This window comes from Acartia tonsa, chromosome 1, assembly GCF_053477335.1.
Source record: "Acartia tonsa isolate MP-2025a chromosome 1, ASM5347733v1, whole genome shotgun sequence".
Classification (NCBI taxonomy): Eukaryota; Metazoa; Arthropoda; class Copepoda; order Calanoida; family Acartiidae; genus Acartia; species Acartia tonsa.
In genome coordinates this window covers 40,866,566-40,881,162 of record NC_137260.1, presented here as the reverse complement: position 1 = coordinate 40,881,162, position 14,597 = coordinate 40,866,566, and the positions used below count along the sequence as shown (strand labels likewise).

The 14,597-nt window shown below is 34.3% G+C and overlaps 1 protein-coding gene across 1 annotated transcript; it reads left to right on the top strand.

The window, feature by feature from the left end:
• The first annotated feature begins 24 nt into the window (after positions 1-24).
• Positions 25-14,281, top strand: bora (aurora kinase A activator-like protein bora). Its single transcript, XM_080161650.1, has 17 exons — positions 25-199; positions 2,567-2,660; positions 3,283-3,341; positions 4,328-4,379; positions 4,804-4,873; positions 5,349-5,460; positions 5,621-5,746; positions 6,256-6,356; positions 6,829-6,937; positions 7,948-8,041; positions 8,508-8,624; positions 9,621-9,795; positions 10,598-10,739; positions 11,942-12,072; positions 12,576-12,928; positions 13,106-13,306; positions 13,943-14,281. Exons 1-17 carry the CDS (start codon positions 30-32, stop codon positions 14,240-14,242), a joined length of 2,406 nt encoding a protein of 801 aa, XP_080017776.1. The 5' UTR covers positions 25-29; the 3' UTR covers positions 14,243-14,281.
• Positions 14,282-14,597: the final 316 nt, after the last annotated feature.

Here is a 14,597-nt window from a genome sequence, read left to right as displayed (position 1 = left end):
AATTTAGACTAATATACATATATATTATAATGGGAGATTCAGATTATGCTGATGATAGCCGAAGCTTTTCGCAAAAGCCACTTCCTTTACTGCGCTTGCTACACGAGTCAAATGGCGGCCGACCCTTGAAATCGCCTGGCAAAATTGCTGCCAATGAAAAGGAAAACTATCCTGTGTTAACCAAGATAAGGGATAAAAGGTATTTCGTGTGCCCTGGAGTGTTAAACTAACCCCTACGAGTATTACTAGATTAGCTAACATAAAATAGAAACTGAATTAAGAGAATAGGGGGGGGGGGGGGGGTCTGTACACTTATAGTTAATAAAAATTCAGTTGGTATCAAACTTTGCTCTGGACGTTTGAGCTTGTTTTTATAGTCATCAACCTAATTTTTTGTGTAAACTCTTAAACGATTGGATATCTGTAAAATAAATTTTGGGACTTTCCTTCTGGGGGCTAGTGGGGCAAAAGACCCCACCCTTAACTCTTAAAATCAGGGGTGTATATTCTGCACAAGATTTATTTTTTTCCCCTGCTACAAAATTTTTCATTTTTCTTTCCCCCCCCCCCCCCCCCCTAGTTTTTACTCACTAAGTAGGGGGAAAATGGAGAAATATTTAAAGAACTCTATATTTTATTTATTTTATTCCTCCTACCACACATTTTTAAAGTTTTTTCACCAAGGAGGGGGGGGGGGGGAAATGGAAAAAATGTTTTCAGTTTTCTTAATTTTTTTTCCCTCCAACCACTTATTTTTATTTCCCCCCCCCCCCCCCCCCCCCTGATCAGGTGATCCCATGTAGAATATACACCCCTGCTTAAAATTTTAATGTATGAGCTGATTTTTTAAAAGGAACCTTTTATTACATTAATGAGTTGATTTGATTAGCCACTCCATATTTCATTTTTGCACTTTACGTTTAGGGGCTTGTAAGCTCAAAAAAAGGGGGGGGGGGGCGAAAGTGACACTTTTTGAAACCAAAACTAAAAGTCATAGGAACTTAACTAAAAAAAGAGTTACAGGTCTGACATTTTGCATGGCAGTTGCTTTATATGAGTACAATATGGAACTGTGAAGAAACGGCGGCGCAACCGCCGAGAAAAGGCAAAACAAATTTCGGTTGGAAACGGCGGTTTTCGGCGGTTGCGCCGCCGTTTCTTCACAGTTCCATATTGTACCCCTATAAAGCAACTGCCATACAAAATCTCAGACCTGTAACTCTTTTTTTAGTTGAGTTCCTTTGTTGACTTTTAATTTTGGTTTTAAAAAGTGTCATTTTCGCCCCCCCCCCCCTTTTTATTTGCGGGGGTTGTTTTACCCCAAAAGCCCCTAGAAGGATAGTCCGTAAATGAAATCTGTATTTACTACTTTTTTCAGTTATGTGAAAATAGTTTCCAATAAAAAAGTCAGCTCGATATCTTTAAAAATAAGTTCAGTATTGAAAATTTTAGTGTTTGGAGGGGTTTGTTGCCCCACTAGCCCCTAGATGGAAAGTCTCAAAATTTAATTTTCAAAGTTTTACAGGTAGATCTAATAATAAAAGAGTTAACAAAAAGAATTTGATAACTATAAAAACAAGCCCAAACGTCGAGGGCAAAAATTGATACTGAATTTTCATTTCCTTTAAGTGTACAACCCCCCTTCCCCCCCCCCCCCTTTAAATGGTTGATTTAAAAAAAAGGCGTTTAAACCTCTCATTTTTAGTCCAGATGTTTTTTAATGATCTTTGTAAGTAGGTTTTATTAAGAGGATTTTACAATGTGTAGTTATAAGCTGAAAGACTTGAAAATCTTGTTCTACTTCTGAGCACATTGGAAGGGGACATGGGCCTGTTGTTAACTAGTCCCCAAAATCTTACCTACCTTGGGTCAACTGTTCATTACCAACCATATCCTGATATTACAGAAAATTTCTTGATTTGTACTATGTTGAAATTGCTGTACTTATTCGAACTAGATTTGGTTAGGTAGAGCTTAGTACTTTTGTATTAGTTCATTTAAATTGTAAAAGTTACCTAGTGGAGCATTGAATACTTTAAGGAAACCTAGCTTCAATGTATACTAGGCTTCATAATATTAGTGATACAGTGCAAACTATAGTCAACATTAGTATAACTCATTACTTTAGGTTAGCTATTTCATTTTCCTCTATCGGCCTCCGTCTCTAGGGGCAACTAAGGTAAGGGGGTTAGTCGACGCTTTACATAAGATTTTAGTTTTAAAAAGCAGTAAATATTTTTCTTGTGGGGTTTCGTTTGCTTAAGGGTGATTTCTCACGGGTTGGTTGGTTTAATCCTTCGCTGAACCTATGAAAGCTGTACTGCATTAGAGAACCATATCGGTCCAGCGGTTAGCGAGATCCTTAGCCACACAAAGACATCCTGTTACTTTTATATAAGGATAAGTTAAAGTTTGATGTTATAATTTATGTAAGACTATGGAGTATTTAAGGTTAGAATTCAATTTTATACTTAAATAAAATATATTGTGTTTAAAACCAATTTCAGTAAATAGCACACAATCAATGGGACTAACTTTTTGAATAAAATTATTTTATTTTTCATAGATTTTTGACTGCAAGTTCGAGTAAAGAAAAATCTGTGGACGAATCAGAATTTTTATCCCCGGACACACTGTCTAGTACATTAGCTGTTCAACAGGTGGCGTTACAGTCTATCTTTTTGGAAGCGCAGCTACTTTAGGTTTACGGTTTGGTTTTAGCACGTCCGTCTGTTACTGTGTACGTACAATTATTCTAGCTGAGCTGTTTACCTAACCTCTTATGATCCCACGATTTTCCTAGCCGCTCTATTTTCTGTCATTAAGAGATGCCTTCTTATAATCTTTTTATACAAAACTAGTTGCTTCGCCCCTTTAGGGGATGGAAACGGAGGTGAGAAAATAGCTATAAACCATCATACGATATTTATAATGCTTCCCTGAAAATAACAATCATTTTGGACCAGCTGTTTCCGAGATCTTTAACTTCAGAAATCTTTATTACTTTATATTAGGTATAGAATTAATATATATTAATATTTAATCTGTTACTGAATATCTTCTAATAAAGCGCCATTGATAAAGTAATTTTTTTCTATATGATTAAAACAGCTTTTACCAATAACGAAATTAATTCGGGAATAAATCACGAAACCTATACGTGGTTTTCAGCTGTCGCTGGGGGGCAACACATCGTAAAATTGACGACCTCTCCATTGGCCCCCCAAATATTATTTTAGATTTATCCTTATACCTGTGATTAAATAAATATATTTATTTCAGTCTAACCAAGGAACCCCTGAACGCTTGAGACCAGTTCTCTTCAGTACACATAATCTTAGGTAGGTATCCGTGATTTGAGATCAATTTTATAAATATTTAGTAGGTTGGTACCTAATAATCAAAACACAAGGTTTATTTTCCCCAGCAAAAAAAAAAAAAATTTCATTTAACTACCCCCCTCCATATTTTTTTCCGTAAGGAGGGGGAAAAATGAAATAATAAATGAAGTAGCCTTTCCCTTCCCTAAATGCATTCAGTTACTAATAGTTTTTTTTCTTTATTTTATTAAATACATTATAAATATGGCTCAATTTACTCATTTCTTTTTTTTCCACGCCCAACATATTTTTAATTTCAATTCCCTCATCCCCCCCCCCGGTACACCCACCCACCCACCTACCTAAGCAGGTGATCCCAAGCAGAATATACACCCCTGTCACTGTTTGAATAGGTAATGGGTAGGTATATTTATTACAAAATGCATTTTCACAAGGAGGAAAGGCCCAAGGGCATTGTAAGTAAAATTATAGCCATGTTGTCTTATTCTGGGCACTAAAATAGGATAGGTGTTTAGGTTGTTCAAAACTTGAAATGTCCAAAAATTTTTATCTACTAAAGTGGTCAATTTGAATATCATCATTTTGGATGTATACAGGGGTGTATATTCTGCATGGGATCCCCGGCTCAGGAGGGGGGGGTTAAAAATAAAAAATAAGTGTTTGGAGGGGAAAAAAATGTAAATATTAAGAAAACTGAAAACATTTTTTCCATTTCGCCCCCCTCCTTGGTTAAAAAAACTAAAAAAATGTGTGGTAGGAGGGATAAAATAAATAAAATATAGATTTCTTTAAATATTTTTCCATTTCCCCCCCTACTTTTTTAGAAAAATCTAGGGGGGAAAAAAAATAAAAAATTTTGTAGCAGGGGAAAAAAAATAAATCTTGTGCAGAATATACACCCCTGGATGTATATCAATTTATTATCCATTGTCGTATATTTAAAATCCCTGATGTTTTTTATTGACTAACTCTAAGATATATTTTAGTGCTATTAGTGCCTTGACAAATTCCACACAGAATGTTTCAACCTCCCCACAGGTAATTCTTATTACTTGGATTTTTTTTATATATGCAACATAAATGGCTGTCCTGTTTTCATAAAAACAGCATGATTACTTTTTTGGTGGTGCCTAATTGAGTGCTATTTATTTCAATACAAAATTATAATTGTTAGAACTTATGCTTGCAATCAAACTTATTAAATGCACTTCATGCAACTATCTCTTTTGAAACTTTCACTCCAAGTACCCTGCTAATGAAAATTCACGTATAGCATCGAATGATAGACAATTTCCTACGAATATTGAAATAAAAGAAATGAAATTAATACCAGTTTTGTTTATCTGGCATTCGGTCCCTTGGGGCTATTCAAACTGGTTTTAATCTTGTAATTTTTCATTTTATTATCCGCAAAAAAGGTTTCTGTAATACAATGTGAAAAATAACTAATATAACTTTATAGGACAGATATAGAACACCAAAACGCAGAGATGTGTTTGACCCAAGTAGTTCTGCCAACACGCCAAGTTCAGGTGTATATTTTTATTTTCTGGCTGCCTCTTATTAAGAACTTTTTAAATAAGCGTTAGTTATTTACAATTAAATAGGATGGCGAAGAATTTTCATACAATTTAAGCCATAAAGAAAATACTTATTAACCCCTGAAACTTGTAAACACTTCATTTTACCCCAAATAAACTTTCAAAAGATACAAAAAATTACCTACTCCCTTTTAACATATGAAACCACAAAAAAAATACGTTCTTGGGGGGGGGGGGGGGGGAGAATGGTTACTAGTGTACTTTGTGTGATACTACCTATTTTCCCTGGGGTGTATATTCTGCATGGGATCCACTGCTAAAGGGGGTAAGGGGGGGGGGATTAAAAAATATATGGGAGGTGGGGAAAAAATAGAGTTCACTTTTCATTTTTTCTCCCTCCTTAGGTTAAAATCTAGGATTTCCACGACCTTTATTGAACAAAAATTAAAATTAATTTGTTGAAAAGGATCAAGTAACCGACAAGGATCTTCTTCTCATGAAGCATCTGGAAGTCTTCGCTATGTCCACACACTTTCTTCAACTACTTCGCTAAAAACACCCAGTTCCGGTTCTAGCAGGTAATGTCTCTCAATCTTTTCATATCTGTTACAATTTCAGTGGATTTTTTTATTAACAAATATATTTTTAATACCTAGGTGATATTAAAAAAAATATTAAGCAGTTGATAGGTTTTTTCTTCACATAAAATTTTTTTTTAAAGATTGATTTTTTTTCTAGGGGAGCAAGTACTCCTAGCCGAGGGACAAGCACACCTGGGCGTGGCTTATTATCAACTCCTGGTGGGAGCAACAGTACGGGTACTCCTGGTTCCAGCAGTGCCTGGTCTTCCAGGAGTGGAATAAGGTTGTTCCCTTTTAACATTTTCATGTCATAAAGTCACAAGTTGAAGGGATACTTTTAACTACTTAATTATAAAATCACGCTTCGAAGTTGAAATTAGAATATCACGAATTGTAATCTACACAAGGGGTAATTTTGTTTATCATCATTGGTGATGTACATCAATTTATTGGCCATTGTCTTATTCCTATAGATCCCTACCAAAAAATACCACTATAACTTATAAATCCCTTATAAACAGTTAGATGTTTTCAAATTAAACCATACATCAATATTTAGATAAATGGATATATTATTACTTGGATGTTACACCATATTTTCATGTTCTCTAATGAACTAAACCTTGCAGCGGGCTAAAATAACAATACTTCCTATCAACCCCTTCACCTCCCCTCCTACTGGATGAACCTACTGACCAATAAATGAGTTTTATGTTATGCTGTTGGCAACCCAAATGAACGACATTTTTTCCCCTGTCATAATATTTATGTATATCATAAATCCATTTTCAGATATAATCCATTTGAATCGCACGACACGGCAGAGCAGCTGCACCTGCCCACTATGTCCCCGAGTGTGTTTGCGGTGGTACAATCCCCCTCCAGCCAGGAAAATAGACATAATACATTTAGATGGTCCGTCTGACCCGATTTTTCGTCAAACATAAAAAGTGTTTTTTTTGTTGACAGAAAACATTGTTTACTTTTTGTTATATACGAGATACGGGCGACGAAATTTTTCAACGATATAATTTTTAGAAATTCAACTAATCATAGCTAAGTTATTATGTGGTTTGTCATATGCTTCAAATTACTATGAGGAAAGAAATTTTTAAACAAAATAATTTACCCAAGAAAAGCTTTATCCTATGATAAGCTTCAATCTAAAGCGGACGCATAATGCGAACGAAATAAAAAGAATTGCACTTACGTATATTTATATAATATATATTAAATATATATATATATGATATCATGATCTATAAAATGTTTCAACCCATTATGAGATAACAGGAAATTACCTTTCGTACTCTCCTTTTGCTGATTTAGAAAGTATGTCTTTATGTTATCTGTATTGCCAGGAAACAACTGTCAATGACCAGTTCTGGAGCATCGAGCAACAGGCAGAGCTCTACCCGGCACAAATTAGCGAGGATTCACCTAAAAAGCAGACTATTTATCACAGATATTTTAGGTAGGTAAATAAAGTTATTAGGTATCAAAAATACATTGGTATAAAATCTGATGAGAAATAGTAGTAACCTTATTAGTAGCGAAGCTACTCCATAATTTGAAATGTCCGTCTGTCTTAGTTTGGGGGAAATGTAATTTTCTCGGTCATATAAAAGATAAAAGGCTGAAAGTTTTTGACAACATTCCCATTATTAAAGAGCACAATTAACTATAAAACATCAATGGGGGTCGGACCGCTTTTTAGCAGGTTTTAGGTTATTTTTGTATTTTTCACATTTTTCTCCGTATCTTTGGTGTTTACGGTCCGATTTCCAAAATTTTTTCAGATATATAAATCAAAATTAAATTTCCTGTCGTTTAATGAAAACAACTATGACGGTCAGGCTGCCTTTAAGCAGGTTTTAGGCTATTTTTGTATTTTCACATTTTTCTCCATACCTTTGGTGTTTACTGCAGTGTTTATGGTCCGATTTCCAAAAATTTTTCAGTTATAGATATCAAAAAATCAATTTCTTGTCGTTTAAAGAAAACAACCATGACGGTCAGACTGCCTTTTTGCAGGTTATTGGCTATTTTTAAATTTTGCATTATATCAGGTTTTTGGCTATTATATGTTTGACATATTTCCCAATATCTTTGGTGTTTTTGGTCCAATTTTAAAACTTTTTTGGGATATCAGTATCAAAATAATTTTTCCCATTGTTATGAGCATCTTTTATGTAATTTATTTTGGCCGTCATCATTATACAAAATAGGTGTTTATTTTCTCCAATAAATCTATTCCTGATTTTGATAAATACACTTTAATCCTACTTTTACGTATTCCAATCCATGATTTTTGTGCTTCGCTACTTATGGATGTTGTCATCCTTGTTTTTTAACAAGTTGTCCTAACAGTAACTTATTTTCTCGCTAGAGGTTTTTTTTTTAAAAACAATCGGAAAAAAAACTTTACCTAGCCTTTTAGCAATTTTTTTTGCGAATTTATATAATTAAAGAAATGTACTGTAGGAAAGAAGCAGAATCCAAGACTCAAGAACAGATAGAATTATATTTTTCAACGTATCATGATATCACAAGTCCTCCTGACTTGGCACCAACAGGAAAACATGCATTTCGTTTTAGTTTAGCAATTTGCTATATGTATTGGCAATTAAATTTCATTTATTATATATTGTTCAATTTCATATATCACCGAACACGTGTAATTATAACCAGCGAGGAAGGGGACATTGAGTTGTTTATTTTACACAAGTCCACAAAGTTTTATAGTAACGTTTTCATTTTCATTGGCTCAACAACTTTGCAAACTATTATTGAATTTTGATTGGTTGGTTTATTATGTTGAGTTTCCAGACGTTTCCTCCATTAATGTAATCTACACAAGGGGTAATTTTTTGTATGATTATTGGGAATGTACATTGTACATCAATTTATCGACCATTTTCTTATCCTTTAAGATCCCTTTTTTATAACTAAACATTCCATGTAGGGAATAGACATTTTACTCTGAAATATACTTTTTTCCCAAGTCTTGACAATCTAATGCCTGATTATTGGTATCTGCAGGACCCCTAAAGCTTGACCCTAGTCCTGACAGGGATGCCTCGTACACCCAGCCAGATTCTGGCAAATGTTCCAAGTGGACACAAACATGTCTCACCCTGCCTCCCATTCTTCCAGCTCCAGTAAGTTTTAGTTGATAGTATAAGTGCAGATTCTTTACGATATATATATGTAATTTTTACGCATCTTGTCAATGTTCTAACATAGTGGGTTTGTATGCTGATCACTTTGAAAAAAATTTAGTTATCAATTTGACTAGTTTATGAGTAAATTGCCCGCTAATAATTTAGGTATTTGTAATTTTAGTCTAAAGAAAATGTTAATGTCAAGAAGGTTTTATTAGTATATTTTTATTTGTTGCTTGTCCCTGTTTTGTTTGAGTAAGGGAGGAGTAGGTTATGCTCAAAATCCGTAAAGGTGTGAGTTTTAAGGCTTAAAAATAGTAGTAGAACGGTAATATTCACTAAATATGTGTATTATTGAAAAGAACTATAGACAAAATTTATTTTAAAAGTTAACTCAAATTTTTATCGTTATACTACTGTTTTTAACTTAAAACTCACAACCTTTTTTTTAGCGCAACCTACTCCTCCCTTTATTTACAATATGTCAATGTTAACTAAAACGGCTTCGAATAATATTCCTAAACTCTGAACTATTAAAACACATAACTAGAGACTAGAATATAAATTGCTAATGGAAGCAAAAATTAAAACTTATCTTTTTTCATTAATACATGCCGTCGACGGTTTTTAATAATGCCCCACTTAAAAAAAGATACTATCGGCACTTAGAGCGAATTCATTTTACCATCCCGCAAAATAGTTGTAAACACAGGGGTGTATATTCTGCATGGGATCCCCTGCTCAGGGGGGGGGGGGGGAAAAAAATAAAAAATAAGTGGTTGGAGGGAAAAAAAATGTAAAAATTAAGAAAACTGAAAACATTTTTTCCATTTTGCCCCCCTCCTTGGTAAACAGTAAACATTTCTTGAACATATTAAAAGCGTCACAATAAAAGTAGAACCATATCAGTCCAGCAGTTAGCTAGATATTAAGACATTCTGTCACCTTTATATAAGGATATAAATATTAAACACTAATATTTGTTTGTTTAAGGTAGAAAATGTGTTGCGTCAATACGGCCTAATCATGAATATTGATGATGATGGAGCCAACAATCTCTCCAACTCAACACTCCGTAGGAAACTATTCAATGCTGATAATAATATGTTCAGTGATGCTGAGGAGGACTCGCAACTACCATCTTCCTCTGATGAAGAGGATGAAACAGGTTTGTTTAAAATCTCACTAACAGCAAGATTGTACAATTTATGCACATTTAAAAATGCTTTATATTGATGCTTGGAACGATTTCTGCTATCCACTCTATGTTGGGGAAAATCTTTAAGATACAGAGATAGGACAATGGATAATACATTGATTTTCCTACCTTTGTATAATTTTGCCTTTGGTAGCTTCTAGTTATGTTAGCAAATAAGGAGGTGTTAATTAGATCAATCTTAAAAAAAATTAAATTGAAAATTTCCTTACAACCCAATATTATAATTTTAATCTAGAGAGCTAAAGGACGCTTAAAGTAATAAATACCCCCCCCCCCAAAAAAAAAAAAAAAATATTACTATACCTATTGTAGTAATAATCCGAATTTTTCATCATATTATAAATTCTGTATCCCTGAATAAGGTAGGTATATGAAACATATTTAAAAGGTAACTTAAAGATTTAAATATATATCAGGGGTGTATATTCTACATGGGATCCCCTGCTCAGGGGGGGGGGGGGGAAATAAAAAATAAGTGGTGTGAGGGAAAAAAATGTAAAAATTAAGAAAACTGTAAACATTTTTTCCATTTCCCCACCCTCCTTGGTTAAAAAACCAAAAAAAAATGTGTGGTAGGAGGGATAAAATAAATAAAATATAGAGTTCTTTAAATATTTTTCCATTTTCCCCCCTTCTTGGTGAGAAAAAACTAGGGGGGAAAAAAATAAAAAAATTTGTAGCAGGGGAAAAAAAATAAATCTTGTGCAGAATATACACCCCTGATATATATTCAATTGTGAATAATTTTCAGGTTCGCCAGTCGCCGTGTTGACCCCGGGCAAAGTGATGCGCACCCCGGTGATGGCCAAGACCTCAGCACTGACCTCTGCCCAATGGAGCAGCTCTCCACTCAGAGGGCCCATGGCATGCGGATCTGCTGGTAGACACAGATGGTAAGCTATTGAAGTTTTTAAGCAAGGCTACTCTATAATATGAAAAGTCTATACGTTTGATAGAAATGGTTAGGGGTAAACGTAAAGGGGACTATCCACAAACAAGAGCAAGGGATTCGAAGCACCTTCCAGCATTGATCCATAGTATTTTCTAGTGAATATACTAGGTTTATGTTAAATATCTGCATTATCGACTAAAAAGTTAGGTTTCACCATGGTTTTATATGAAAAAAAACTTTGAAATGTTAAGCATTGTTTGGTGCAATATCATCAAATGTTTTAATGATTTAAAACTGTTGTTTAAAAGCTTTGACACAAAAGTATATTATTTTGATTTAAAATATATATTTAGAAAAAGGGTTAATGTACTTTTGCAATTTACAACATTTGATGCTTTTCTGCCGTATTATCTTATTTTGTCCTTTGAACTCAGCAAAGTATTTGATTATATTGCTTTAAAAAATGCTTTACATTTCAAAGTTTTTTTTATATAAAATTATGGTGAAACCTAACTTTTTAGTCGATAAACCAAATATCAAATATAAACCTAGTATGTTCACTAAAAAAATACTATGGATCAATGCTGGAAGGTGCTTAGAATCACTTGCTCTTGTTCGTGGATAGTCCCCTTTCATGATAAACGGCTTGAATTTTCAGCGAAGATTCCCTCTTCTTATGATCATGAAGAATATCTGCTCTATAACTCACTTTGTCCGTTTTAATTTTTCTGCCCCACAATTTTTTTTATGCTTTGTTACTTCAATTTGTCCTCCTTGTCTTAGATAAATTCTTATAATAAAGTAACAGGATGTGTGTTTGTGTATCTGTACCGAAGGATCTCGCTGAACCGATCGGGTTCTCATTTACAGGGTAGCTTCTCATAGGTCCCGGGAAGGTTTATAACAATTTTGGGGCAGGGTACCACCATTCTCCCAAAAGAAATCGGACCTAGAAAAAAATTAACCCCCCCCAAAAAAAAAAAAATTAATTACATTTAAAAAAAAATTAAAATAAAAAAATTGGGTCCCCCCCCCCAAAAAAAAATCTTTTTTTTACTTTAAAAAAATCTAAATTAAAAAAAATGTTTTTTGTGATTCAACTCCCCCCTCCTCAATTGCATCTAGAGGCCTCTAAAAAGTCAGAAAAAAATAATATACAGGTGTATTTTTCTTAGTTTTCATTAATGCCAACTCTTGTTTTAGGACTAGTCATTCCCCACCTGAGCTTGGAAGTCCCATGTTTTCTCCAATTAGAAAGGGCAAAACTGCAGTCAATAATGACCAAAGCAAAGGAAGTGCAGAGGATGTCAATTGTAGTCGCCATGATAAACTAGGTAGGTCTTTTCATCAATATGGTTTCGAAACCGATTAATATACGATATATTACAACAGGTTCTCAGCCAAACTGAAAAATAATTTGAAGCAGACAATTTTTTCGAATACCTATTAAAATAAAAACTTAAAATCAAAAGTAGTTTTTAATTTGAATATCCGCGGAAAGATGTAAATAATATGAAGCGATGAATGACGACTTTATTTATTCTTAGCTATTTCTCTATTGCTGGGCTACTCCCGTCCAATAGACAGAAAGATCCTGGACCTTGTTTTTATTTCCAATTTTAGCTTTCCTGTTTTATCTACTTTTCTTTTTTTTTCTTTTCTTTATTCTTCCTTTTTTTACACAAATTTCTGAATAATTTTGATCTGTAATTTAAAATACAGGCTACTGCCTCATGGGGAGATGAATCTATCAATAAAAACATTTTATATGTTATTCTTAAAATCGTTTTTTTTTTGCCTATATAACTTAATATTTAATCTTAATTTTTATTTTTAGAGATAATCACAGAGACCAGCGAATTTTGCATAACCATCAACATGGACACTCAATCAAGCAGCAGTCCGGAATCAGTCGGCCAACAGGATTCCTCAATGCATGGCGGCAGCCAAGAATCGGCGGCTGTCGCCGCCAAAACCTCATCCAGCATTCCAATCGGCGTTGCAGCCGGTTGCGGCAACAAAATGCAAGAATGGCGGCGCAAAAACTCGGCTGAATTTTATGATTCCATGACCATGAGCCAAAACAGCTTTGTAACTGTGTCAACTGTTTCGCCGCCGTGCAGCAGCATGATTGAATCCGCCGCTGCTGATGCTCCTGGCGACGATGAGATTTGGGGCTCCCCGCCGCAGGCATAGAAAACTATAAATACAACAAGGACAATTTTTTTGTTACAATATTTTTTATACAATTTTAAGAAAACTGTCGAAAAATTAGGATGATAAGAATAGATTAGAATTTATAAACTAATGCATTACATTATATAAGATGATTTTAACGTATTTCCAAAGTTTTCTATGATCACACAGGAAGTAAATGCATTCCGTCAGTTTCGGCAAATGAACGAAAATCGCAGTGTAAATGGCGCGGAATATACAATTGCTGAGGATAGTGTTGGCCTGACCCTGCCCACACTTGCTGACGAGGATAGTAACATGAATACTGAGAGCAGAGTTGATACTGGTTATACAACTAATACAGTCTCTTCTTTTCAGCCCTCTAATTTTCAGGTGATTTAATCCAAGGTCTTTATTTCTATTATGGTAGAAACAGGGGTGTATATAATTTTAACCTAGTTGATTTTCTTTCCCCACACCCATCTCTATTTCTTTCAAAGTAAAAATACGCAAGATTTCCTTATTAATTTCTTTCTCCCGGTTTGGGGGGGGGGTGGGGGTCATAGAAATCATATACCCCTGAACAAAAATACTTTAATGTCCACCTGATGAGTTTCTGATTAACAATGAGCATATTCTCGAAACCTCATTTTGTATGTCCGTCTATGCAGTAATTGAGAAAGTTAGATTTTTTCTTTTATTGGCAGGAGTCCAATAATTCTACGTGTAAATTGTTAGTGGAAAGTTAATTGAAAGTAATTTTGATTATTTAAAAGATTACTATGAACGAAAGAGAGCAAGTGATTTTAAGCACCTTCCAGCAGTAAACCTGATTATTTATCATTTCATTTTATTTTTTCATATTAAACAAGGGTGAAACTTAATTTTTTTAGCCCATATACTAAGGATAAACCAGTATATATATTCACCAATACTAATAATATACTCAGGTTAGCTGCTGGAAGGTGCATAAATTCACTTGCTCTCGTTCGTGAAGGAATTATTTATGAAGGAATTAATTTTCTTTAGGAGGATTCCAATCAGCCCTCATCTTTAGTACAAGACTCTGGTGTCTCAACTAGTCAACCTCCCAGCCTAACGGTCAGCCTAATCCTTCCCCACATGCATGGTGGGGGAGTTGGAGGGGGACATGGCGGTGCTATGATGGGTGGGGAAGGCAGGGATCATCATGAATCAACTCACCAACCTATGGAGGAAAATGCCCAAAATGAACAAGGTCAACGAGGTTTGGTGTCCTACGCAGCCGCGGAGGGGATTGATATTAGTGTTGGCTTCCCTCTGGGGTCCTCAACCCCAACTAGAAAATAATCTAGATTAATTTATATTACAAGGGTGATTTCACGAAGGGTATTTAAATACAAAATTAATTTAAAAATTTAAGTATAAATTCAAAGAATAACTTTTTACCAATGAGTTTTCATGATTAAGGATGGGTCTTACTATTTTGTTATATGCTTCTTATAAATGCATTTTTTCATTTTGAGCCCCTAAAGTTTTGAAATAACGTTTTCTTATTCATTACCTTAACAACTTTAGGGACTATTATTGAATTTTGTTGTGGTTGATTCATTAAGTTGAGTATCCAAACGTTTTAACCGTTAATTGTAATCTAAAGAAGGAGTAATTTTTGTATTATTATTATTGGCGATGTACGTACATTCAT

Coding starts and splice junctions, on each gene's coding strand:
- bora (XM_080161650.1), top strand. CDS start 30: ATGGGAGATTCAGATTATGCTGATGATAGCCGAAGCTTTTCGCAAAAG. Junction 2,661..3,282: donor GTACATTAGCTGTTCAACAG/GTGGCGTTACAG, acceptor TATTTATTTCAG/TCTAACCAAGGAACCCCTGA. Junction 4,874..5,348: donor TGCCAACACGCCAAGTTCAG/GTGTATATTTTT, acceptor TTTGTTGAAAAG/GATCAAGTAACCGACAAGGA.